The 27,176-nt window shown below is 50.3% G+C and overlaps 1 protein-coding gene across 8 annotated transcripts; it reads right to left on the bottom strand.

The window, feature by feature from the left end:
- On the bottom strand, positions 1 to 26,209 carry MGAT1 (alpha-1,3-mannosyl-glycoprotein 2-beta-N-acetylglucosaminyltransferase). Of its 8 annotated transcripts, none has more exons than XM_070416806.1 (3): positions 26,133 to 26,209; positions 24,081 to 24,512; positions 1 to 2,559 (listed from the first exon to the last, which is right to left on the bottom strand). In XM_070416806.1, the coding sequence occupies exon 3, from the start codon at positions 2,440 to 2,442 to the stop codon at positions 1,099 to 1,101; it is 1,344 nt and encodes a 447-aa protein (XP_070272907.1). In that variant the 5' UTR covers positions 2,443 to 2,559; positions 24,081 to 24,512; positions 26,133 to 26,209; the 3' UTR covers positions 1 to 1,098. The 8 variants fall into 8 exon arrangements, with proteins under 8 accessions (XP_070272907.1, XP_070272903.1, XP_070272904.1 ...); XM_070416802.1 differs by lacking the exon at positions 26,133 to 26,209 and adding an exon at positions 25,784 to 25,937; XM_070416803.1 differs by lacking the exon at positions 26,133 to 26,209 and adding an exon at positions 25,506 to 25,588.
- Between the last annotated feature and the right edge of the window lie 967 nt (positions 26,210 to 27,176).

The following is a 27,176-nucleotide window of genomic DNA, read 5'->3' on the forward strand; positions in this document are numbered from 1 at the left end:
TTTTTCAGACAATTCAGCCTTTTATTTTTGAAAATAATTCTGCAGCTTCAACTTTCTTCCATGAACTGTGGTCGGGCAAGAAACAAAAGCACAGAGATTGCTCTCCAAGCCCCCATCTGCATCCTAACCTGAACAGATACAGGGTGTTGAGGGTGGGGTGGGCACAGGAAGGAGGGGTGTGTGGGTCATCCTGTCCTGGCTGCTTTGCCTCACACTGAGGGGACCTCTAAAAGCCAAGGTCTCAGGGAGGAGCTAACCTCCCTCCCAGCAAGCCGGCTCAGAACCCTCCTGGAATGACAGGAAAGGACCCGCTTGCAGACAGGATGGGCTGAAGGACAGCTTCTGTTTCTTCGAGGCAGGATAAGAGAGGGTGCCCCGCACACCAAGCTTCCCCCCATCCCCTTTCCCCCACTGCCAGGGAGGAGCCAAACTGGCCAGGGCTCTGGTGAAGGTCTTACTTTTCCCCTTCAATTTCCCATCTTGGAATCATAACTGCTAGGCTGCAGGGAAAGAAGAGCTGTGATAAGGAGAGAGGAAAAGAGGGGGAAAGTAGGCGGGAGGCATAAACCCTGACAACCTAACAAACTCCGCCCAGACCTAGATGACAAAACCCCTTTGCTTGGTCTCGTTCTGCCCACAAATCTGTCTGTTCTCTTCTCACCGGACCCAGCTCCCCCTCCAAATGGGGGCGGGGTCAGGCACAAGAGAAGGGCCCGTACCTGGCTGTGAGAGCCAGAACAGGGCAAAGCGGCCTGGGCAAGAGAACTCAAGTTGCCAGCCTCTCTGCAGAGGCCCTAGGAGAAAAATTGGCACATGAAAGCATGTGGCCCCAACAAGCCGTCTCTGCCTACCACACAGTGACTTCTTCCTCAATATCCCCCAACGTACCCCAGAAAGTTTCCCCTGATTTGAACCTCTCAATGGGCGAGTCATCTTCACCTTCTCATTTGTGCACTCGAATGCCACTCAAAAATAAAATAAAATAAAATAAAAAGATAAATGGACCCAAGAGAGACGCAGGGAGGAGGGTGCAGCCAGGACTGCAGTCTGTCTCAGCATGTGCCGTGGCAAGGAAGGGGCCGGGAGAGACAGGCAGCACTAATTCCAGCTGGGATCGTAGCCCTCCCAGGTTTGCGGGGGTGCCAGGTGGACACGGCGGCCCCTGAACAGAAAGCTGACGATGCCCCTGTAGCCGGCCCTGGGGACCCCCGACTTGAGGTCATCCATGACTCCTAGGGCCTTGGCGAAGGCTTTGAAGCTGTCCCTGCTGGTATACTGCACCCGCACCTCCCCCAGTTCATTCCGCTCACTGGTCCTCACTTTTTCCACCTGCAACAGAGGGGCGCCATAGACACGGGCAAGGAAATCCCTGTCATAGGCCTCCTGCCGCAGGTATGACAGATTCAGCTGGGTGAAGGGCACAAAGTGCTGGTTCAGCTTGATGAACTTGAGATGCTGGTCAAAGAACTGACCGTGGCTCACACCCTTGCGGCCGAAGGTCATGGTTCTGGAGATCTCGGGCCGCAGGCAGGCCCGGCCCTGCCGCTGCTCAGGCCGCCGCATCCAGTCATCCCAGAAAGCCTTGGGCCACTTGGGCTCCAGCTCGGCCCACAGCTCGGCCAACAGCAGCCAGCCCAGGCCGGGGAAGAAGTCGGTGCGGTACAGCAGCTCAGGCTTGCCCGAGTCCACCATCTGCTCCTTGCCGTTGTCGTTCCAGGCGGACACGCACCAGAGGGAGGGGTCGGCCCTCAGCAGCGGGTAGGTGGCCTGGAAGTACTCGAAGAAGTCCGGGGCCACCTCCAGGTCATCCTCCACCACCACCACCGCGGGGAACTTGAACTTGTGGAAGATCTGGCCCAGTGCCCAGCGGTAGTGGCGCGCGATCTTATAGTAGCCCTGGAACTTGCGGTGGTCGGGTGGCACCGCAATAGTACTCAGGTCGGGCTGTCGGATGTGTGTAATGGCGCTGCCATAGGAGGCTATCACCTGAGCTGTCTCCTCGTGCCCACAGTCCTGGCTGACGATGATAGGGAAGCGCTCGGCTGAGGGCCGATAGTGCAGCAGCTTGTCCAGACAGCGCCGGACAGTGCTGCGGTCACAGGCGATGACCAGGACGGGGATCACAGCTGGCGGCAAGGTCACAGGCCCTCGTGGCGGCACAGGTGGGACGGCAGTGGGCACCCTCCACCGCTGGCCCCGCCGCACAGAGTACTCCCAGATCTGCTGCAGCAGCCCCCGCTGCCGCTCCAGCTCCACCTCGGTGTCCTCGGCCAGGCGGATCACCTCGCGGGTGAGCCTGGTGGGGTCGTCATCTAGAGCGCTGTCTGAGGGCAGCCTGCTGGGCACAGGGCGCGTCCAGAAGAAGAGCAGCAGCAGGGCGTTCCAGGCCACAAAGAGGATGGCGCCCCACAGCACAAGACCTGCAGACTGCTTCTTCAGCATCCTGGCCCCCGCGGGGAGCCACGAGAGGGGCGCTCAAGCTGCCCTGCCGGCCGGTCTCACCCGCACAGTTCTAGGGATGTGTCCTCTGGGCTTTGGGATTAGGAAGCAGCCATGCACCTAGGGAGAGAACAGAGAACAGCAGCCATCATCACAAAGGCATGTGGCAGCATGGGGTGGGGTGAGGGGTATTCCAGGAACAGGGGAAAAGTACAGGAGGCAGGCACTCCAGGGCTCTCTTAGAAAAGAACTGCCCATCCCCTAATCTGGGTGGTCATCTGAATAAGAGAATAGGACTGGGACAACATGCTTCCTCATTCGAAGATGAGTTTGGCCCAGTCATGGTGGCTCAGTGGTTGAGCGTCAACTTATAAACCAGGAGGTCATGGCTCAATTCCTGGTCAGGACACATGCCCAGGTTGCAGGAGGCAGCCAGTCAGTGATTCCCTCCCATCATTGGTGTTTCTATCTCCCTCTCCCTCTTCATTCCTCTCTGAAATCAATCAATCAATATATATATACATGTGTGTGTGTGTGTGTGTGTGTGTGTGTGTGTGTCTGTGTATTCACAGACTAAAGGCCCAATGCACGAAAATCGTGCAAGAGTAGGCCTTCCCCCGGCTGCCAGTACCAACTTCCCTCTGGCACCCGGGACCCACGCTTCCCTCTGGCTTCCAGCAGGCACCCAGGACCCGGGCTTCCCTTGCAGCCCGGGCTTTGTCCGGAAGGACGTCCGGTCTAATTAGCATATTACACTTTTATTTATATATATATAATGAGTTCGTGAGTCCTCAGAAAAGCAATACCTGTATATGTTTGAAGGGTAAAGTGATGTTGGTGGAAGAAAAGAAGCAAAGGAACCCCACCTCTCCCTTTCCTACCTGACAGATTTCATTTCCCATCTTCTAACCAGAGCTCAGGGGGAGGATGGATGGGACCAGCTGCCTCCCATTATAAATCAAAATGCCCAAAGATTACTGAATTAATCAAAGTCAAATATCACACTTCAGGACTAAAGCCAGCACCTTGTTCAGTAAGGAAGACCAGAGGCATTCCCACCAGCAATGCCAAGCACATGCGATCTACATGGCTATTTAACATTCCGTTGGAGGGATCAGCCAGTGCAACTGGAACACAGAACAGAATTAACAGTGAAGACGTGGGAAAGAGGCAAACTATCCTTATTTGCTGATTCTGTGAGAACATGCCTGGAAAATTTTACGAGAATCAATGATAAAACCAACCCAAACAATCAAAGAAATGACCAAGGTTTCATGATATAAAAATTAACATGCAAAAATCAATAGCCTTCATACCCACAAATAACTCATTAGCAGAAACAATACATGAGAAAACCCTATTTCAATAGCCATGAAGACAATAAACTATTTAGGAATAAACTTAACAAGGAATAGTCAAAACTTATATGAAAAAACTGTATCTCCTAAAAGACACAAAAGACTTAAAAATCCCTTGTTCTTGAATAGGACATCTCAGCATAATAAAAATTCTCAAAAAGGATACCTTTCTATGGAGCTAGACCAGGGGTGGGCAAACTTTTTGACTCGAGGGCCACAATGGGTTCTTAAACTGGACCGGAGGCCGGAACAAAAGCATGGATGGAGTGTTTGTGTGAACTAATATAAATTCAAAGTAAACATCATTACATAAAAGGGTACAGTCTTTTTTTTTTTAGTTTTATTCATTTCAAACGGGCCGGATCCGGCCCGCGGGCCGTAGTTTGCCCACGGCTGAGCTAGACAGACAGACACTACTAGGTGTACTGGTTAATAATGCGGATTTTTTTCAATAAATGAAGTTACACATACTATGTTGAAATATATGTGATTTGATGTGTATGCTATTTTGTTGCAATGACAGCTTCAAAACTTCATATGTCAAATTTTCTGAAGGTGTTAACATCATAGATATTTTTACGCTTAAAAATGCCAAATTTCAAGCCAAAAAAAAAGAGCATTTGTGGAAAGTTTTAATTCATTACTTTATTTTGAAGAAAAAGTTATCATATACTTCAGGAAGCTTATGGTGAACATGCTCCATCTCAAAATACTTGTGAAACGCTGGTTTAAACGCTTTAAAAGTGATGATTTCGACGTGAAAGACAAGGAACGTCCAGGTCAACCGAAAAAGTTTGAAGACCAACAATTACAAGCATTATTGGATGAAGGTGCATGTCAAACTCAAAAACAACTTGCAGAAAGATTAAACGTTGCTCAGCAAACAATTTCCGATCGTTTACAAGCACTGGGAAAGATTGTAAAGGAAGGAAAATGGGTGCCACATCAACTAAACGAAAGACAAATGGAAAACTGAAAAGTCATCAGTAAAATGGTGCTTCAACGGCACGAAAGAAAGGCTTTTTTGCATCGAATTGTGACTGGCGATGAAAAGTGGATTTATTTTGAGAATCACAAAGGCACAAAATCATGGGTTGATCCAGGTCAACCATCAACATCGACTGCAAGGCCAAATCGCTTAAGAAAGAAGACAATGCTCTGTGTTTGGTGGGATCAGGAAGGTATGGCAGATTATGAGCTTCTAAAACCAGGTGAAACCGTTAACACTGATCGCTACCAACAACAAATAATCAATTTGAACCACGCTTTGATCGTAAAACCACCAGAATGGGCCAGAAGACACGGCAAAGTAATTTTGCTTCATGATGACATACCATCACACACTTCAAAACCAGTTAAAGACACGTTAAAAGATCTTGCCTGGGAAGCATGAACCCACCCACCGTATTCACCAGACCTTGCTCCTTCACATTACCACTTGTTCCGATCAATAGCACACGCACTTTCTGAGCAGCACTTCAGAACATACGAAGAAGTGGAATTGGGTCTCTGAATGGTTTTCCTCAAAACAAGAGAAGTTCTATTGAGACGGTACCCACAAATTACCTGAAAGATGGGGGAAATGTGTAGCTGGCGATGGACATTACTTTGAATAAAGCACGTTTGATGTTTCTCTTGAAATTATCGTTTTCTTTGATTACAAAATCCGAATTATTAACCGATACTCCTAGTAAAGTTCACATGAAAAAATTAACCTGCAACAGTATCTAGAAAAATAATGCAAGCAAGTAGGAGAGGGAGTCACTGTAACAGATAGTAAAATACTATACATTACAAAGCCTCTATCACTAAAGCGATTTAGCACTGCTTTGGCCTGTGTGTTCAGTGGTTAGAACGTTGGCCTGGGCACTGAAGGGTGGTGGGTTCGATGTCTAGTCAAGGGCACATACCTAGGTTGCAGGTTCAATCCCTGGACCTCAGTCGTGGCACGTGTGGGAGGCAACCAATTGATGTGTCTCTCTCACATCAATGTTTCTCTCTCTCTCTCTCCCCTCCTCCCCCTTCCCTTAAACTCTCTCTAAATATCAATGGAAAAAATATCCTCTGGTGAGGATTAATAATAACAAAACAAAGAAACTATGTAGCGCTGGTATGTAAATAAACAGATCATTCAAGGGAATAGAATTTTTTTTATTTTTAATAAATCTTCATTGTTCAGATTATTACAGTTGTTCCTCTTTTTCCCCCCATAGCTCCCCTCCACCCGGTTCCCACCCCACCCCCTGCCCTTACCCTCCCCACTGTCCTCGTCCATTGGTGTACGATTTTTGTCCAGTCTCTTCCCACACCTCCCATACCCCCTTCCTCCAGAGAATTGTCAGTCCACTCCCTTTCTATGCCCCTGATTATATTCTATTCACCACTTTATTCTGTTCATCAGATTTTTTATTCACTTGATTTTTAGATTCACTTGTTGATAGATATGTATTTGTTGTCACTTTGTTGTTCATAATTTTTATCTTTACCTTTTCTTTTTCTTCCTCTTCTGAAAGAATACCCTTCAGCATTTCATATAATCCTGGTTTGGTGGCAATGAACTCCTTTAGCTTTTTCTTGTCTGTGAAGCTCTTTATTTGACCTTCAATTCTAACAGATAGCTTTTCTGGGTAGAGTAATCTTGGTTGTAGGTTCTTGCTATTCATCACTTTGAATATTTCTTGCCACTCCCTTCTGGCCTGCGTAGTTTCTGTTGAGAAATCAGCTGACAGTCGTATGGGTACTCCCTTGTAGGTAACTAACTGTTTTTCTCTTGCTGCTAATATTCTCTGTCTTTTGCCCTAGGCATTTTAATTATGATATCTCTTGGTATGGTCCTCTTTGGATTCTTTTTGTTTGGGGTTCTCTGCGCTTCCTGGACTTGTAAGTCTATGTCTTTCACCAGGTAGGGGAAGTTTTCTGTCATTATTTCTTCAAATAGATTTTCAATATCTTGCTCTCTCTTTTCTTCTGGCGCCCCCATAATTTGGATGTTGGTACGCTTGAAGTTGTCCCAGAGGTTCCTTACACTATCTTCATATTTTTGGATTCTTTTTTCCTTTTGCTTTTCTGGTTGGGTATTTTTTGCTTCTTCATATTTCAAATCTTTGATTTGATTCTTGGGATCCTCTAGTCCAGTGGTCGGCAAACTCATTAGTCAACAGAGCCAAATATCAACAGTACAACGATTAAAATTTCTTTTGAGAGCCAAATTGTTTAAACTTAAACCATATAGGTAGGTATATTGTTATTAACTTAATTAGGGTACTCCTAAGGCTTAGGAAGAGCCACACTCAAGGGGCCAAAGAGACGCATGTGGCTCGCGAGCCGCAGTTTGCCGACCACGGCTCTAGTCTGCTGTTGGATCTCTGTATATTATTCTTTATTTCAGTCAGTGTATGCTTAATTTCTAATTGATCCTTTTTCATATCCTTGAGGGTCTCACTATATTTCTTGGAGATTTCTAGAAGATTCTTGAATAGCCTTATAACCATGGTTTTGAACTCTATATTCAATAGTTTGCTTCCCTCCATTTCTTTCATTTGTGACCTGTTTCTCTGTCTTCGCATTTTCGCTGCTTCCCTGTGTTGATAGAGTGGCTTTGTGTGCTAGGTGTCCTATAGGGCCCAGTGGCTCAGCCTCCCCAATTACCTGAGGTGGACACTCTTGGTGCACTCATTTGTGGGCTGTGTGCACAGTCTTGTTGTAGTTAAGCCTTGATTGCTGTTGGTATCACTGGGAGGAATTGACCTCTAGACCAATTGGCTGTGAGGACCAGTTGTGTCTATAATGGGAGAACTTCTGTGCTGGAGACACCCTTATGGGGCAGGACTTGCTTCAGTGGGACTTTGGCACTCACTGAGTCTGCCCCCTGAGTGTGTCTCATGGATGTGAAGAGTTTTAATCTGGATGGTCTCACTCTGACCACTGGGTACACTGGCTCTTGGATCTCCAAGGAGGTGCAAAGTCAGCCACTGCCTGAAGCCACCCAGCAGGAGCTACAGAGAGATCTGCAGATTCCTCCTCTTTGTTTGGGGCTTGAAGATGCCCAGATGAGGCCCAGCTGTGAAGCAATGCAGGCTGCTGACTAGCCTTAGGCCTTCTTTTGAAAGCTCTGGGGTTCTCTGACCCAGCTGCAGTTTGACAGGTTTTTAGGGGGAGAAAGGCCAGGCCATTCGTATGCAAAAGCCTCTACACACAGCTTGGGTGGGTTTGTAAATTGGGTGGGGCGGGGTCTCAGGGAATCACCAGGGAGGAGCAAACAGCAATGGTTGCCCGTCAGCCCTCCCCCGGATAGGTCCCTGGGTCTCTGTGTCCCTCGGCCCTGTGCAGGAACAATGATCGCTGCAAGCACCTCTACAAGAAAGACGCCCTCGAGTTCTGGCCCAATGCTAGACAGTCCAGTTTCTCTCGGTATGAGTCTAGATCCCCAGATTCTCACCCAGAACTGGAGTTCAGAGCAGTGGGGAGCTTGTATCTCCTTCCCAATTGAAAAAGACAACAGCGTACCCAGCTGCCAGCCCCTTTCGCAAGCGCCTCTGTACCTCCACACTTCCACACCTCTGCACCTCCTACAGGAAGGACTCAATGCGCTTTTCTCTTTCCTTCTAGTTATAGAATTTCCACTCAGCCAGCCTTTCCCTGGTTCTGGATGATATTTGTTTTGTCTTTTAGTTGAAGTTTTAATGTGGTTGTGCGCAGCAGCAAGTTCAGGTGTTTACCTATGCTGCCATCTTGGTTTCTCCCCTCAATGGAATAGAATTTAAACTCCAGAAATAGACCCAACTACACATAGAAATCTAATGTTTAGAAATCCTGGGGCAAAATATGGTCTTATTACTAATAACAACTATATAGCTATTTGGAAAAAATAAAATTAGATCTGTACACAAGAATAACTTCCAAGTAGCTCAGTGTGCTTCAGTGGGACACACACACACACACACACACACACACACACACAACTATAGCCCAGCTGGTGTGGCTCTGGTTGATGAACATCAATCCATGAATCAGAAGTCACAATTCGATTCCCAGTCAGGGCTCATGCCCGGGTTATGGACTTGATTCCCAGTAGGGGGCATGCAGGAGGCAGCCAATTCTCTCTCGCCATTGATATTTCTATCTCTTTCTCCCTCTCCCTTACTCTCTGAAATCAATACAAATATATTTTAAAAATCAATTAAAAGTAACATTAAAAATAAAGTGCTAGAAGAAAACATGGATCAAAACCTCTATAACTTGGGTATAGGGAAAGGCTTTCTAAACGAGTCAAAATCCTGATACAATAATAAATAAAATACTTTTGCACGGCTAAAAACACATAAGCCAGTGGGTTAGAGCGTCATCCTGTACACCAAAGGGTGCGGGTTCGATTCCTGGTCAGGGCAGGTGCAGTAGGCAACCAATCGATGTTTCTCTCTCATATCGATACCTATGTCTCTATGTCTCCCTCTCTTTCTCTCAAATCAATGAAAAATATCCTCAAAAAACAAACAAACACATAAGCCAAGTAAAAAGTCAAATGACAAACTGGAAGAGAATATTTGCAATATACATAATAAAGAACCAATACCTTATAGGCAAAAAACTTAAACACCTGAGAGCAAAAATGGCCAAAAATATTTGTCTAAAAGACAAGAACAAAGACACTAAAATGGTCCTTAGACATATGAAAAGATGATCCATAATAAGAAAAATGTAGCCCTGACCGGTTTGGCTCAGTGGATAGAGTGTCGGCCTGCAGACTGAAGGGTCCCAGGTTCGATTCTGGTCAAGGGCATGTACCTTGGTTGCCGGCACATCCCCAGTAGAGGTTGTGCAGGATGCAGCTGATTAATGTTTCTCTCTCATTGATGTTTCTAACTCTCTATCCCTCTCCCTTCCTCTCTGTAAAAAATCAATAAAATATTAAAAATATGTAAATTAAAACTAATTGAGATAACATTCCTCACCCATCCGACTGATACAAATGCAGAAACTTGTCCTTCCATCCGAAGTGTCAACAGAGAAAGCAAATTCTTAACTTTGATGATGTCCAACTATTAGGGGCTTTTTCTTTTATGGATCATGCATTGTATCTAAAATCTCTGCCTAACCCAAAGTCACAAAGACTTTTCCCTGTTTTCTTTTTTTTAAATATATTTTATTGATTTTTTACAGAGAGGAAGGGAGAGAGACAGAGAGTTAGAAACATGGATGAGAGAGAAACATCGATCAGCTGCCTCCTGCACATCTCCCACTGGGGATGTGCCCGCAACCAAGGTACATGCCCTTGACCGGAATCGAACCCGGGACCCCTCAGTCCGCAGGCCGACGCTCTATCCACTGAGCCAAACCTGTTTCGGCCGCTGTTTTCTTTTTTAATTTTATAGTTTTAGGTTTAACATTTAGGTTCATGATTCATTTTGAGTTAATTTTTGTATATAGTGTGAGGTATGAAACTAATATCCTTTTATAACAGTTTGTCAGTTTGTCAAAATGCTAAACAGAGAATTACCATATGACCCAGCAAGTCCACTCCTAGATATATATCCGAGAGAAATGAAAACATATGCCCATACAAAACCTATATGGAATGTTTATAGCAGCTTTATTCATAATCGCCAAAATCTGGAAACAACCCAAAAATCCATAAACAAGGAACTATGAAAAAACAAATTGTGATTTACCCATACAATGGAATAATATTTAGCAATAAAAAGGAAGAAGCTACTAATATACACAATACATAGATGAATCTCAAGTAATTAAGCAAGATGTGAAAGACCAAAAAAAAGTACATACACTATGAATCCACTTATATAAACCTCAAAAAATACAAAGTAATCTATAAAGACAGAAAGAAAATCAGTGGTTGCCTAGGGATGGGGCAGTGAGAACAGCGGGGGAGGTCTAACAAAGGCGCATGAGGAAATTGGAGGGTGGATATGTGACAAGAGCTTCACACTTATCACATTGTACTTTTTAAATACGCACGTGCAGTTTACTATATGTCAATTACACCTCAATTAAACTGTGTTTTTTTTTAATGACTTATTTGGGTCAAATGGCAAAACTGGAATACGGGGTGGGCAACAGTAGGTTTATAATTGTGAGGATTGAAAAGCACAGAGTTTATTCTTTTATTCTTTATTAACTGTTGTATTTTCCAAACAAACAACTGTAAACCTGCTTTTGCCCACCCCTGGGCACAGCAGTTAAGGGCGATGGGATAACCCCTGTGTTCTGAATTCCTCAATCACTCGACATGCAACACACACCTGCTGTCTACCAGGCTCGGGAAAGGGGCTGGGACACACACCCAACAAGAAACAAGCAGAGTCCCACTAACCCCTCAATCTGCCAGATTCCATGACTTGAATGTGGAGAGCGGCTAGTGTTTGGACAGGTTTAAGCCTCGGACTAATGAGAGGGCACAGTCCTCTCATTGCCATGTGCAAGTCCTCCCAGCATAATTATAGCCAACAGCTATAGTTGTAAGCTTGAACCTATGGTCCGAACACATGGCCCCACGTGCCTGAGTAATATGGGCTTGATAGAGTTCTGGTGCATGTAGTTGAGTAGGATCGAAACCCACGAGAATGCTGTAAACATCTTGACCACGCCCTTACTTTGCCCCGTGGAACCTGGCTATAATATAAAGACACGGTTTGTAGTCCGTGGCGCTGCCTCTCCATCCGGGAGCAGCATCCCACCCAGACCCAGCTCATTCTCTTGTCTGTCTTTTCTCCATCCTTCACCCCCCGCCCCGCCACCGGGTCACTGAACCAGGCTGAGCTGGCATGGCACATAAGGCGCCCTGGGGCTGAGTATGCCATGCCGTCTCTCCACACGTGAAAGGATCTACCACACCCTCCAACTCCTGGACAGCAGCCATTCCTGACCACGTGAACTCTCTTGTTCGCCTTCCTGCCTCTGGTCTTGCCCCTTTACACCCCAGTCAGGTATGTGCCCTCCTATGCCAGCTTCTCTGCCAGATACCCTCTGCCTCACAGCCCACTTCTCTAATCCTAGTCAAAACCTTGGTCCAGATGTGATCTCTGTGCTCCTGGGCTCTCAAGCAGGCACAGTCTCGAAGGGGCTGGTCCTGAAGAGCCTCTGAAGGGACCTGGAGACGCCCTCAGTGCCTGCCAGCACCGAACCACCTGTCTTTCCTCCCAGAAACCACCCACCTGCGGCTCCACACCCCCAGCCTTCTCAGAAACCTCAAGTCTATTTCCGTTTTACTTTACATTAACTTCCTATCTTCTAAGGGACCATATGCCAATCAGGCTTTCCAGTTTCTTCCTCACTCCCCCTCAGGATGTGGTCCACATCTGAACCTTCACCACGCAGATCAAAGCAATTTCTGAAGGCCCTCAGCAGCCTGGATTCTTAGCAAGTCTGTAAACATGACAGTGGCCCCATGGCCAACAGGAAACAGCTGCCACAGAACAGGCAGGCCTCCCCTTAGCACCAACCCATGACCCTTTTCTCTAACTTCCCAAACAGAACTTGTTCCTCTTGCCATAAAAGAACACAACACACCCGTTCCCCGACCCCACAGCTTCCCCACACAGGCTGTTCGAGTCCCAGTGCCGTCTCCTACTGCTGTGCACACATTCTCCAGAGCAAGACTGTCCACTCTCTGGCCCGGGTGCAGGCACAAACCTGAGTGCATGCGCTTCTAGCAGCCGGCTGTGCCCTAGAGATGAGCAAGCCCTTTGGGCCAGCAGAGCCCACATGCTCCTCCAGGAAGCACTGCTCTGAGTCCTACCATCAGGAAGATATGGGAGTAACAAGGGCAAGCCGGAGAGCCCAGGGCCATGCTTGGCATCACCCCACATTTCTTCACATCTCTGAGACTCAATTTTCTCACTTCATCAAATACCCCATTGGATGCCGTGAGGACTGGGTGAGATAATCCATATCAGGTGTTTAGAACAGTGCCTGGCACATGACAATATACAACTAGCCAGTCACTCAGTTGTCCCCTTCCTGCTGGCTCGCTTTGCTCCACTCTTACTGTTTCCTTCCAGGCCCCAAACACCCCAGCCCACCTCAGGGCCTCTGAATGTGCCTGATCTGCTCTTCCTTGTCTTCGCCTGGTGCGCTCTGACCCATATATCTACCAGGACAACTTTCCTGATGTCTAAAGACTCGGGGAGCTCCACCTCCCCTTCAAACCATCAGCACCAGCACCTCTTGCTCAACATCTGTCAAATCTCTCAGCCACAAGCTACTTGGGGATGAGGATCAGCTGCCTCGTGTGCCAAACTGCTGTGCTGGGATCCTCAACATTCAAGAGATTTGCTGTGACCTAAAAACTGGCCACACACCCACAATCCCTTAACGGCAATTCCCAAGTTCACAAAGAGCTGAAAAACAGAAGTTTTCTACACTCATTTGGCAGTAAAATCCGACTTACCCTCATTTGGTGAAATCTGATCTAATCTAACGTGAGGCTATTTATAGTCTTTATTTATCCCACTTAGTGTGACTAGTCATACATTTTGCTACAGAAATAAATATGTTGGATTATGGTGTGCTGCTCCAGACCTAACACTACACCATTTATGCACCAGATCGTTATTTATTTATTTAGTTAGTTAGTTACACACATACATGGGGGTGACATTGGTTAATAGGATCATATAGGTTTCAGGTGTAGATTTCTGATACAAGATCTACATATTATGCTGTGTGTCCATCATTTACATACATGGGGGTGACATTGGTTAATAGAATCATACAGGTTTCAGGTGTAGATTCTGATACAAGATCTATATATTATGCTGCGTGTCCATCACCCAAAGTCAAATCATATGTTATGCCCACTTCACCCACTCCCTTGCCACTGGCAACCACCACACTGTTGTTTATGTCTATGAGTTTCAGTTTTATATCCCACATATAAGTGAAATCATATGGTTTTCAGATCATCTTTTTTTAAAAAATATTTTCATTGATTTCAGAGAGGAGGGAGAGGGAGAGAGAGACAGAAACATCAATGATGACAGAGAATCATTGATTGGCTGCCTCCTGCACACACCTACTGAGGATTGAGCCAGCAACCTGGGTATGTGCCCTTGACCGGAATCAAACCTGGGATTCTTCAGTCCGCAGGCCAATGCTCTATCCACTGAGCCAAACAGGGTAGGGCTCAGGTCATCTTTTCAAAATCCAAAAAATTCTAAATTCTGAAACACATCCAGCCACAAGAATTTCAGAATTATGAAAATGAAAGAGACAGTTATTCACTGCCATTATCCCATTTGAAGGCCTCAAACACTTTAATCTGAACCGTTTTTCCTTATTATAAAAGTAGAGGCCCGGTGCACAAATTCGTGCAAGGGTGGGGTCCCTCAGCCTGGCCTGCGATTGGGGTGATCGGGCCACCTCACCCAGTGGGAGAGCACTGACCACCAGGGCAGCTCCTGCGTTGAGCGTCTGCCCCCTAGTGGTCAGTGCGCATCATAGCTATGGGCCAGTTGTCCAGTCATAACGGTCGCTTAGGTTTTTTATATGTATAGACTAGAGGCTCAGTGCACAAAATTTGTGCAGGCAGGGGGTCCCCCCAGCCCAGCCTGCACTCTCTCCAATCCAGGACATCCCTCTCACAATCCAGGACAGCTGGCTCCTAACTGCTCACCTGCCTGCCTGTCTGATTGCCCCTAACTGGACCCCCTGCCAGCCTGGCCTTTAAAATTTTTTGGATTTTAAAAAGAACTGCCCCCCCCCCCCCCCCGACCCACTGGCCTGGTTGCCCCTCACTGACCCCCCCTCCTGCTGCCCTGGTCGCCCCACGCAGCCTGCTGTTCGGTCGTTTGGTCACCCCTCACTGCACCCTCTGCCGACCTTGTTGCCCCACTCAGCCTGTTTGGTCGTCTGTTTGGTTGTTTCGGATGTGACGGCCCCTGGTTCTTTATATATAGATATTATTTTTTGTTGTTGTTAACCCTCACCAGAGGATATTTTTTCCACTGAGTTTTAGACAGAGTGGAAGGGAGGAGGAGAGACAGAGAGAGAAACATCGATGTGAGAGAGACACATTGATTGGTTGCCCTGACCTGGTCCAGGGATTAAGCCTGCAACCAAGGTACATGCCCTTGACCAGAATCAACCCTGGGACCCTTCAGTTCCCGGGCCGATGCTCTTCTATCCACGGAGCCAAACTGGCTAGGGCATAAAATATTATTTTAAGCCTGAATTAGTGATGGGGCCTCTCAGCTGTCCTATCACTAACCTTGCTTCCCTCTAAGCAAAGTCCCCCAGAGGACAAACACCCTTCTTACTGTGCACGCCTGGTCACACACTGACCTATCTTGAAAGTCACAAGGCTGTCCTGGCTGGTTTGACTCAGTGGACAGAGCATTGACCCTTGAACTGAAGGGCTCCAGGTTCGATTCCCATCAAGGGCATGTACCTCAGCTGCAGGCTTGAACCCTGACCCTGGTGGGGGCTCGTGTGGGAGGCAACCAATTAATATGTCTCTCTCACATCTATGTTTCTTTCTCTCTGTCTCTACCCCTCCCTTCCTCTCTCTAAAAATCAATGAAAAAATATTCTCAGATGAGGATTAACAACAACAACAACAACAACAAAACCATGAGGCTGTCACTGCTTGCAGAATAAAACTTAAACTTAGTATTATGACACACAGTCTTCACAACAGACTGACTCAAACATCGCTTTTCAAACTCACCTCCAACCACTACCCCGCGAACCCCCTCCTCTGGCTTCAGCAGGTTACTTATTGCCCCCAGAAGTATACTTGTGCGCTGCTGTGTCTTTGCTCTGGCTGGTTCCTCATCCTGAAGTACTATCCACTGCCCCACTTGCAAGCACTCACACATCTTTTACAGCCTAGTTCAGGTTAGTCCTTCTGTAACATTCCTGGCAGAGCCAAGTCTTCGCATGACTATTCTCCCACCACACGCTCTCCACATCTGTGTTTGTCCTCCACACTATAACAGAATCTGTGGCCGTGCCCTCCCTGGCTCCGTAGGAAAACGGCTCTATGACCTCTAAGCCTATCACAGCTTGGCACAGGTATAAAATACAAGTAGTTGGAAGGAGGACTGCCTGCATTATTAACTAAATCAAGGAGCAACAAGCCCAACCAGCAGCATGAGTGAAGGAGTACATTTTCCAAAGACGACTATGACAAGTCCCACGTCAACGAGGACAGTCCTCGTCCAGCGGTGGGAGAGGAGGGCCTGTTCCCTCCCTTTGACGTGTGACTTTGAAACTAGTCACGAAAGGCAATCGTTTCCACCTGGTGCTCCTGAGATGCTTGCTCGTGGACCCTCCAGCCACCAATGCAAGAGCAAGTCCAGGCCACATGGACAGGACACCCTCAGGTGTTCCAGTTGACTGGACATGAGGAAGCCTTTCAGATGACCCCAGCTCAGCCACATCTGACTGCAACTTCACAGAAGACCAGGAGCAAGAACCACGTAGCTGAGGTAGGAATAAAATGATTCTGTTGTTTTAAGCCACTAAGTTTTGGGGTGATTCATTATGAGGCAAAAAGTACCTGAAACAACGAGTGAAACAGAATTTATGTAGCCTTGACATGGGCAAGAGTTCTTCCTGCCTCTGTGCTCAGGCCCCACGCCCAAACTCGGAAGGCTGTGTCTACTCACATCCCCTTCCTTATTAGATATCTACTGCTGAATGGAAGCACTTACTGGCTTAAAACGAGAGCAATCATGTATTCCCTCTCACAGTGTCCAGAGGTCAGGACTTTGGACAGTGGGACAGAGGGGATGACCAGCCTCTGCTCCACAATGTCTGAGACCTCAGCTAGAAAACTCAAAAGCTGGGGATGGGCTCCCCTCAATGCTTATTCTCACATGTCTGCAGGCTGATGTTGGTGTTGGCTAAGACAGTAGCTGGAGCACTGCTGGAACCCTCCCCGGGCCTCTCCATGTGGCCTAGGCTTCCTCGGAACACGATGGCTGCGTTCCAAAGGCGAGAGTCCCAAGAAAGACAGCAAGCTAAGTATCCTTCTCAGGATCCAGCCTGGGAGCACGTCTGCCTTACGCACAGGTCAGGAGAATCACAGTCCCTGCCCACATTCAAAGGGGGAGAACCTCAAACCCACCACCGGGTGGCAGGAGGACAATGTCTGCTTGTAACGTGTGGACTGGATATTTACGGGTGTGCCATTCTGGGAAAATACAATCTGCCACACCTTCCTTTCTAAAATAGATCAACAGTCCAGAACCCTGACTTGAGTCTCTCATGTTCTGTTATTAATGACATTTGTCTGCAAGGCACAGACTCAAAACTGTTTTTGACTTGCTTCAGTTTTTCTTTAGGGAAGTGACATACAGCTGGTCCACACCACCAAGTACAAAGACACCTGCACCATAGTGGGAGCCTTTTTCATACATAAAACCCTCAGCCAAAACCCAGGAGGCACTGGGCAAGCCCCACCATCCCCTATGGGTCCCCATTTCTTCATCTGAAGGGCTGCCTAGGAGCTGTGAGATCCCTTTCTAACACTCGAATTCCATGGCATTCTCCAGCCAGGTCCCTCTTTCTGGTAAAAATGTTTCTTAAATACCAAGAGAATCCCAGATAGTCAACTTCCCATTGTAGGCAATAATGGAGAAGTCATATTTAGTTTTTTAAAAGTAGAGGAGCTGAAGGAATATTGACAGACTTTCCCTTCTATTTCTGCCTTGCTTAGTACGTTAAAAAGCACTACCTAGCCCAGATGGTTTTGCTCAGTGGATAGAGCGTCAGCCTGTGGACTGAAGGGTCCCGAGTTCGATTCCAGTCAAGGGCACATGCCTGGGTTGTGGGCTCAATCCCCAGTAGGGGACATGCAGGAGGCAGCTGCAAAATTAATCTCTCATCATTGATGTTTCTATCTCTCTCTCCCTCTCCCTTCCTCTCTGAAATCAATAAAAAAATCTTTTTTAAAAAAGCACTACCTAAAATATCCAGAAAACAAGAGAACATGGCACAAGTAATGAAGACCTAACTGAATTACTTTCTTGTTCAATATTAGACCTCCACTAGACTCCTGTATCACATACCAGGCTCCATAATTTCAGAAGGATGGAAGAACTGAGAGGGAGTCAGAGAAGATACACTAAATAATTCAACGGCTTAGAAAATAAGACCTAGGACAGAAAGGGTGCAGGTTATATCCTGGAAAAGAGAAGGCAAGCAGGAAGTACGATGCTAGCCCAACAAAAGCATGAAGGCCTGGGTTTCAGGCAATCCAGCACCAGCAAACAGGTGACCCCGGGCAAGGCACTTGACTCCTTGTGACTTGGTGCCCTCATGTGAAGAGAGAGAGGGTTGGTCTGGATCACCAAAGTCCCTGATCTCTGATGATGAAGAGAAAATGAGTTTAAGCTGTCACAGATGCCACTGAGGGGAGACGGGCTACAATGCGTCCTAACTGTGAGAACAAGGACACAGGAGTGGGGACCCGGAGCTCAGTGGTCTCCAGGATGGGGTCAGGCAGCAGTGACTCACCTGGGAGGCAGGGCCTGGAGGACAGACATCTGAGAAAAAAGGCTACATGCCCTGGAGTGCGCTGCAAGAATTGTCAACACATGCGATGCCTCGCTATGCAGTCAGAGGCACTGACCTCTTTTCCTTAGACTGTCAATACAAAAAGGACAACAGCCAACACAATAACAGCCACCTGGTGTGAATGAACCAAAATTATACCTACGCTTCTGTCAGATCATAAAAATGTTTGGTGATTAGTTTGTGTGCCATGAGGCGGAAAAGGTTGAACATCGCGGTTCTAAAGCAAAGACTAAGTAAACACACAGGTGGAGCCTCGCCCGCTCCGCTGTTCTGTGGAGATGCAAACCGGCCTGCACGTCCCTGCCGCTCCAGTCTACAAGATGGGACCGTGCACGTCCCGGGAGCCCCTACTCCACACCCAGCAGCAAACAGGAAAAAAGTTTTCTTGCCAATTTACATATTTTCACATTAAGTTAAGTCTTCCTTGCGGCTGAGAAGAAGGAAGCCCTGTAACTTGTGGACAGGACGCTGGGTGGGTTTGGGGACAGGCCACCTCGCATCTGGCTCCCCAAACCCTCCCGGCGACCCCACCTCTCCGGCCCGCACCCACGACGCCCTGCGCCCAAGTTGCACAACCGCCTCCGTCCAGCAGCCGGAGGCCCGCGCTCCCAAGGCGGAGCCACAGCCGACTTCCAGCTCGGGAGGGGCGGCGGCCGGCCGGCGGGCTCACGGCCCGAGGCTATCGGGGCCACGATGGGCTGGAGAGGGGCCGCTGCTCCAGCCGGGACCGGAGCCGAGGCGCCCTCTCCCCTCCCGCGGGCCTCCCTCGGTCGGACTCCGTCACCCCCGGGGCCAGCTCCGAGCTGCGGCCGCCGGCTCCGGCCCCCACTCACCAGGTCCCAACTTCCCGGTTCCCGCTCGGCCGCCTCGGCTGCGGGGAGCGAGCCTGGCGCCCGGCGCCTTCCGCCTGCCCGGCCGCCGACGGGCAACGTGGCCCTTCCCCGGGGGCGGGGCTGCCCGGGGGCGGGGCCGGGGCGGGGCGGGGCGGCCGCCCGCCTCCCAGGCCGCTCCTTCCCCGCCCGCCTCCGGCTGACGGCGCGTTTCCCGGGCCCGGGTGTCGGGAGGCGCTGTGACCGCGGGCCCTTTCCCGCTCCCAACGGCAACGGCACTGGTCGCTACCGACCCCGGGACACCTCGACCCTCCAGGCCCGCCCTCTCCGCCCCTCCCTCCCCAGCCCGGACAGGGGAGCAGAGCCTCCTGCGACGGGCAGTCCTGGGGAGTGCGTTTGCCAAACTCGAGGCCAACAGTCTGGGGGCCAGCTCTCCCGAACCCCGCAAACGCTACTTCCGGGAAGGAGTCAGAGGCAACAGAGGGGCCCCAGTACAACGTGAGAAGAGGAACCGGGCGCCAAAAGGGAGGGGGGTGCATGACACCTGTTGCCCAAAGCAGGAGAGGCCAGCTGCGGTTTCCCTCTTTCTTTTCGGTGGGGGTGGGTGGGGGTGGGGGAGGAGAGCGGTTAGTCTGAGCGAAAGCAGAGACAGACGTGTCCCAGGGTAGAACCAGCACCCACCTGGGGAGGAAAGGACTCACTCACAGGGTTGAGAGCCCTGTGAAAGGGGGTGGGGGTGGGGGTGGGGGTGGGTGGGGCAGAATCCAGAAAAGCCTGCAGGCCTGTCTGACATGAGACGTGAGGGTGGGGAGCGGAGGACTGCCTGCTCTGCAGACTTCCCTGAGAAGGGCCAGTCCAGGGCCAGCCCTGACCTGTGCTCAGGACACCCTGCACTGGCACCTCCCCTCCCATCCGCTTCCCTCCCTGCCGCAGGCTGACCTCTGTGCTGCTGGTTACTCACTGACTTCGCTGGCTAACTCGTTTCTACGTGAAAAGTGAACTGTGCAGGTTCCAAAGAAGCAAAAGGCAGGGCATGCCCTAAAGGCCCTACATGGACTAGAGATGCCGAAACCAAAGTACACAGAGGCCTCCACAGGCCAGACCCCTCCCTCAGCCTCTCTAACCCTCCTAGCAGCTCTGCATTATCATCCTGTTCCCCAGATGAGGAATGTGAGGCTCAGGGTGAAAGTGCCAAGTGATGAAGGTCATAAGACCTAGAGGGGACCTGGCTGAGCTTTAGACCCAGGCACCCCTGCCCCCAAAGCTGGAGTCCTCATGCACCCTTCCAGCAAGTGCTCTCCGAGATGTCTGTGTGTCCAGCCTGACAGGCGCAGTGTGGGCAGAGGGAAATCTTGGTAGAAGGAGCTGGAGCTCGGCCCTGAAAGAGCAGAGTGAGAGGAGAGCGGACACATCTGTGAGGCTGAGCCTAGCTGACTGTGGACTGTGGCGGGAGAGGGGAGCCCATGCTCACGTGCCAGCCAGTGGCCAGCGCCTGCACCGCTGCCCTCTCTAAGCTTTTCCTCCTGGGAGGGATGTGGGAGGTCTACACACTCACACTCCATGTCAGAGCAAGAGGGAAAGCAATAGTTTCCTAAAAGTGTAGGAAACAATGGTTTGTACATCCAAAATATCAGAAGCTAAAACCACTTTTCAGGACAAAGGACATAGTGTGATGCTGTAAGGTGGGGAGACCAACCAACCCATGAGATGTCAGATTCCCACCTCTAACAGTAATTCTTCTCCATCGAAGGCAGTTCAATGGGGAATAAGATGGAGGACTGTCTGTGCACCAACACTCATACGGCATCACTACTGTCCTTTGTTTAAATGCCAAGGCTCCAGGAGGACCTGAGTAGAAACCAGCCAACTGCAAGAGGACTGGCCCAGACAGAAAGGCTGTTAGAAGGTTGGGAAGGGCTGATGGAGGTTTCATGGGGAAGGATTTTGGGGGAATAAGGACAGAAGAAACAAGGAGTCTGATTCCAGGGATGAAACTCAGAATTGATTATGTAAAAATGGGAGGTATAGAAGGATCTGCTTATAGGATAAGAGAGCACAGAAGGGGCAATACTGTAACCTGTTCACCCCTACCACTTCCAAAAGATGACTAGAGGGGTAAGGTGAAGGAGGTGAAAATTATTCCAGAAAACTGCCCTCCACAAATCATGCCCAAGATAACCTGAATTTTTTTACAATTTGGAAAGAATTCATGCTCTGAACTTCAGACAGATCTTGGCTTGAAACCATCAGAAGTAAAAGACATGTTTTAAATCAATGTTATTTCTATTTTCCCCCTCCCTTCCTCTCAACATTTCCCACTCCCCATGGAGATCCAGAAACAGCTCCTCAAGATCAAAGAAAGGAGAAAAGATGAACACAATCGTTACTGAGCAATGTGTGTGAAGTGGAACTTTTCATTTTGGATATAAATAAGTTCAGTTAAAACACACTCACATTCGGTCAAATCTGTCACTGGTCCTGGCTAATTGGCCTAAGCATTGTTCCTGGCGCCTAAGTGAGAAGGCCGATGGCTGTCTTGAGGGGACTGTCTTGTGGACGGGTCAGGCCGAGGGCAGGACTAGTGCTTTCCATGGAAATGCCAGGGAGAGGAATCTGGCTCACTTACCAGAGAGCCTGTATGACCGAGTTCCCCTCCCTGGGGACTTACAGCAGAATCCAGATGGCCCTTGGCAGGTCAGATGCTACAGAAGCAGCACAGTATTGGGCAGGCAACCACAGCCTGCCATTCCATACTCAGGCAAGCCTTTCTTGCTCAGAGCTTCTGTAGCTTCCCCTCAATATCAAACTAGGGAAATAATCCCTCTTTCCTCCGCACAACAATGCGGTGACAAGAACTGACACCACACAACAGCCTAGACACTTCATATAAGGTGAGCACTACGTAAACACAGCACAGCTCCGTGGACTCCACGTGAGCCGAAGTACTCGCAGGCCTCCCAGGTAGGAGGAGGGCCACAGAGGCATCCTGGGAACCACGTCTACCCGAGGGATTGTTGTGACCCCCGTTCCAAGCAGTAACTGACACCAGGAATCTGCTGGGCGAAGCTGGGAGAGGTGGCATCCCTCCTGAAATCTGGACCTTCTATAGCAGAAACCTGGCCTCAAAGAGAGCTCCCCAGGCATCAGACCACAGAAGGAACAACTCAGGACCAGTGACTCCACCCAGCCCTGCCTGCCCCACCCTCGGGCCATTAGGGAAAGCAGGGACTCCTAAGGCAAGGAAGGAAGGAGGGGGTAAAAAGAAACTGAATCACAAGTACAGGATTTTCAGCTGGCAAATGACAGGGTTATGGTGCCAGCCCCGCCCAGATGTTTACACAGCTAGTTAGATGGAGGGATTCTCCAGTAGAGGGATGCTAGAAGCCAAGCTTCCTGCCCCTCACCCAGGCCACCATCCCCCACTGTCTATCAAAATTCCCAACACCTCTCCTTTCTCTCAATACTTTCTCCTTTGCTGTCACTGAGAAACGCATCTTGGCCCAGGTAAACTGGAGTCCCAAGAAGGAACGGGCAGGAAGTGAGAAGGTAACTCTGAACAGGTCTTCTGTAGGCGGGTACAGAGCCTGTGAAAATATAAAGGGCTAAGAGATGGCAGTTAGAAAAAACTGTCATCTTCAAGGGCAGGAGAGAAGACTACAAGGAAAGGCCCAGTGTGCACTCCAAGAATGGGGCTCCATCTCCTAACCAGACACGTGGCCCTGAGGCCTTGGGACGGAAATTCCTCCCCGCTCTTGAAGGGGCACCTTACACATGGACGGAGAACCCCGAGGGCTAGAGTCCCTCCATCTAAGTCCCATATACCTTCCCACAACTTGATGACCCCAGGTATTTAATAACAACAAGATGAGACACATTCAGGGTAGGCTTTTAATTGAGGCCATTAAGGCTTTGCCGGCATGCTAATTCAATAAAAGAACAGAGCTTTTCTCTATGTAACAGTTACACAAGCATATCAAACGATGTCAGTGTTACTGTGTTATATGTACATGGCCCTGGACACTTGTCAAAACCTATCATTTCCTTTGCTCCTTGTAACAGCCTGTAAGGGGCTTGGAAAGCTGGTTATTCCCATGTTGCAGGTGGAGAGAGCATGGCAGAGATGGACCAACATACTTATCTAGGGCTGTACAATAAGAGAGCAAGAGCTAGAACACAAATCCTACTGATGCCCAATCCTGTCTGTTCCTCTGCTCTTTCCATGAGGTTTCATAGCCTAAACTCCCTCGTAGGGGAAGGAGGAGAGGCAATTTAGGAGGTTTCATAGACCATCTCCAACCCACGCTCAACGCAGTTCTACTCAGCTCCTCAAACATAACAGCCTGCCCCTCTGGGTAAGCCACACCAGCCTCGTAGTTTGGCCCCAACCGACTTGGAATCCTACCATCTCAGTGTAGGAAAGGCCCTTACAGGTCCTGGAAGCCAACCCCCTGCAGGGGGCTGAATTCTTTCCACGCTCTCCTTGGCCTAACCTCATAATTGCTATTGCTGACCACCCCTCACAAGGTCCTCCCTCCCCCAGGAGGAGTGGCTGGGAACAGGCCTGCACCCCGAGAGGGAGGGGGAGGTGAAGCTCCCTGTTACCCAGCCCAGCAGGGCACTTCCTGAACGGCAGCAAGACACACAAATGGTGCCGAAACCGGTTTGGCTCAGTGGATAGAGCGTCGGCCTGCGGACTGAGAGGTCCTGGGTTCGATTCCGGTCAAGGGCATGTACCTGGGTTGCGGGCATATCCCCGGTGGGGGATGTGCAAGAGGCAGCTGATTGATGTTTCTCACTCATCAATGTTTCTAACTCTATCTCTCTCCCTTCCTCTCTGTGAAAAATCAATAAAATATATAAAAAAAAAAAAAAAAAAAAAAAGACACACAAGTGGAAAACGAGACAGGAGCCTTACCTTTCTTCTCTTCTCTCAGCTGCGCCCCTGGAGATCCTCACACCCCATCCAGCACTCCATTTCCAAAACTGAGACTCCCAAACCGGAGACACCAAACAAAGTGCAGCTTCTCTCCTCTGATCCGCGTCCAAAGTCCATGGCTGAGCGTCCTCTGAGGGGGAGGAGTCTGGGGGGGAAGGGGCAGGTCCGGACCCCTCCCCCCCCACTGTGGGCGTCAGTGTCCCTCCCAGGCGTCCGGTATGGCCCTTCATTCAGCTGGCTTCTCAGGCCCAGATCCTGATGGTAGGCGGGTCCCGGCTACTATCCCATCTCGGGCTCCGGGAGGGGAAGTCATCCACTGCGAACACTGGCCCCTCTGTCTCCTGCTGGGGCTCCGGAGAAGACACAGGCCTTCGAACTGGCATGGCCCAGGCGGCTGCCTCCTGCGTTAACCTGCAGAAGATTTAAACATTAGGACACTTTCTAATCTATTCTACTCCCAAGTGGATTCCCAAGGCTTCCCACCTAAATCAGAGCCCTTGATTACGCTCCACCGTGAAAAGCCCAGCCTCACACTCCACAACATACACAAGGTACCTTCTCCACTCACATACGGCCCCACTGCCATCCCCTCGGTATGGCTCAGGATAAGGGAAGGACGGCACCTACTCTCACAACAGAAAAGCGGCCAGAAGCACTGACGGGCGTGTGGGGACTGTCTTCCCAGAAACGTGGACAAGAGCCTGCCCTCCGGTCCTGCCTGGTGGGTGCTGCACCGATCGCCCTGCATCTCCCAGGCTCCTCAAGGTGTCAGCGCTCTAACCGCCGCTCTCCGCGACGGAGCTCCATCCACTCGCTCCATCCACTCGGACCTTCCACTTTGCACTCTGCAACCTCACCTCACATGCAACTCTGCAACCTCACCTCACATGCAACTCTGCAACCTCACCTACATGCAACTCTGCAACCTCACCTACATGCAACTCTGCAACCTCACCTGCATGCAACTCTGCAACCTCACCTCACATGCAACTCTGCACCCCCACCTGCCCCTCTGCTTCCAAAACTGCGCCAGGGATGTAACTCCTCATCGCTGTCCCACTCCTTCCCGGGCCACTCCCGGGAGTGTGCGAGGCCCGCCCCGGCCCGCAGCAACCCCACGGGGTTCCAACTCCTCGGTCCCGGAGCCCACCCGGCGCCCCTCCCCTCCGAGTTTATTCCTCAACACGCACACAAACACACACTCCCATTTCCTTCCTGTAGGGGCGTGACGGCCACATGACCCCCGACCCGTGCCCCGCTGCCAAGAACTTAACTCCTCCCACTCCTCTCCGAAACGCCGGGCTCTGGGTTCGCCGGAAAGGGGGTGACAGAGATCCTCCCCACACCGACCCCCACCCCTCTACCGCCGGGACGAGCCTCGCCCTATCTGCGCTGGGTCGTTACCTCGATCCCGCCCGCCCCGTCTCGGCAGGAAGCCGCGTCCCGCCCCGGGTCCGACAACAGGCCCCATTCCGGGTCCCCAAGGCCGGCCCAGGCCCCACCCCCTCGACCCTCGGTGGCCCGGCCCTCCCCTCGCCCTCGTCCCGGCCCCTCCCCATCCACCGCGGTCACTTCCGCCCGTCCTCCGGAAGTGAGCCAAGGCAACGGCCACCTCCCCTCTTCCCGCCTTATCTACCCCACAGCCCCTGCCCGTCACCACTGCCGACACGGAAGCATGAGACCTGGGTCTGCAGGGCCTGAGGTGGTTCTACAGTCACTGTTCACAGGACTGAAGACCAGGTGTGGACGCGGCAGGGACTGGGAGGGAACAGAGCTGGGGCTCAGGTGCTGCCGCGCCAGAAGGGGCGGAGCAGAGAGCGTGGCGAGAGCCGGCGGAGGCTTCGCGTCCAGCGGCGCGGGAAGAAGGGCGCATGCGTCACGAGCCTCAGCCTGTCGCGAGTGTTGGTGCTCGGGCGGCGTGGCTCGGCGGGATGTGGGCGGAGCGGGGGCGGAGCGAGGAGGGCGGAAGTGAAGTGGGGGCGGGGCCTGCGCGCTGCCGCGGCCGAGTCCCTTTCCCCGACCTAACATCACCTGGCGACCTGGGTTCTGGAGAAGCCTCCGGCCGCTCCTCTCCCGGAGGGCGGTCTCCGGCGGAAAGCGGTTCAGAAGTTTTAAGGCCCGTGTCGGCCGTGGTTGTGTTGAGAACTGCGGCAGGACCAGAGGAAAGTTATCTTTTGTTCATCCCTTGCTCTCCCGCTGCGCCTCGCGGACCTTCCTCGAGGATGAAAAGAGAAAGAAAAGGGTGAGCGGACTCCATGCCCCTTCTCCCCGCGCGCACTGCGCGAGCGGCGGAGGGATTAGCGGGCGGCGACCCGCCTAGAGAGCCCTGCAGGCCGGACGCGATCTCCCTGGGCGCTGACCACGTCTGAAACACTAGCCGCGGGGCCCCTGTTGCATGCCCCCTGGGACATGTCTCCTCCGAAAAACCTCTCTCTCCGTCAAACGTTATGTAACCGGGCAGCCAAGGGGTCCGGGCCGCCTGTCCCTGCTTGAGCCAGTTAAGCAGAGACAGGGGTGAATCATGAGCGTTTATTCCAATAGCGCCGGCAGCAGGGAGAGCAGCAGGTCGTCCACAAAATCTGCTCTGCACCCCACCCCCCCATAAGGCAGCTGCTTATATCGGGTAGAAGGACAAAGATTCGGTGAAAGCAAGAATTACAGGCATGGGGAGGTAGGCAGGGTATATGGTTGCAGGCAGTGGGACTGGGGGTGCCTGTAACCATTATACCTCCGGGACTAAATTGTTTCAGCGAGATGGTAAATATTTCCATAATGATAGGCAGCTCTGGGAAGAGGAGGGTGGGCTGCATTCCGATGTTAGCGCCCATGCACCAGGGTGTGCAACGCTCAGCCAGGTTAGAATGTGCGTTTTCTAATCAGAGCAAAACAGTCACGGTTAACAGAGCATGATTAAGAGTTTTTGTAGGGGAAAAAAAAAAGATTTTTTGTAATTATAGCTGGTCCCCACTATTCTATTTCTGCCCCTAATAATTAGACTTACAAGTTCTGAAACTGCCCTGGTTGCATTTTTTCTAAGTATATTGAGCTGACTTGTCCCTGACTTACACTGAATCC

This window comes from Myotis yumanensis, unplaced genomic scaffold (genome assembly GCF_028538775.1).
Source record: "Myotis yumanensis isolate MYYU_CA2020_CCGP unplaced genomic scaffold, mMyoYum1.0.hap1 SCAF_5, whole genome shotgun sequence".
NCBI lineage: Eukaryota > Metazoa > Chordata > Mammalia > Chiroptera > Vespertilionidae > Myotis > Myotis yumanensis.

Excerpts from the sequence above, each read along its gene's own strand:
- MGAT1 (XM_070416806.1), bottom strand. The coding sequence starts at position 2,442 with ATGCTGAAGAAGCAGTCTGCAGGTCTTGTGCTGTGGGGCGCCATCCTC.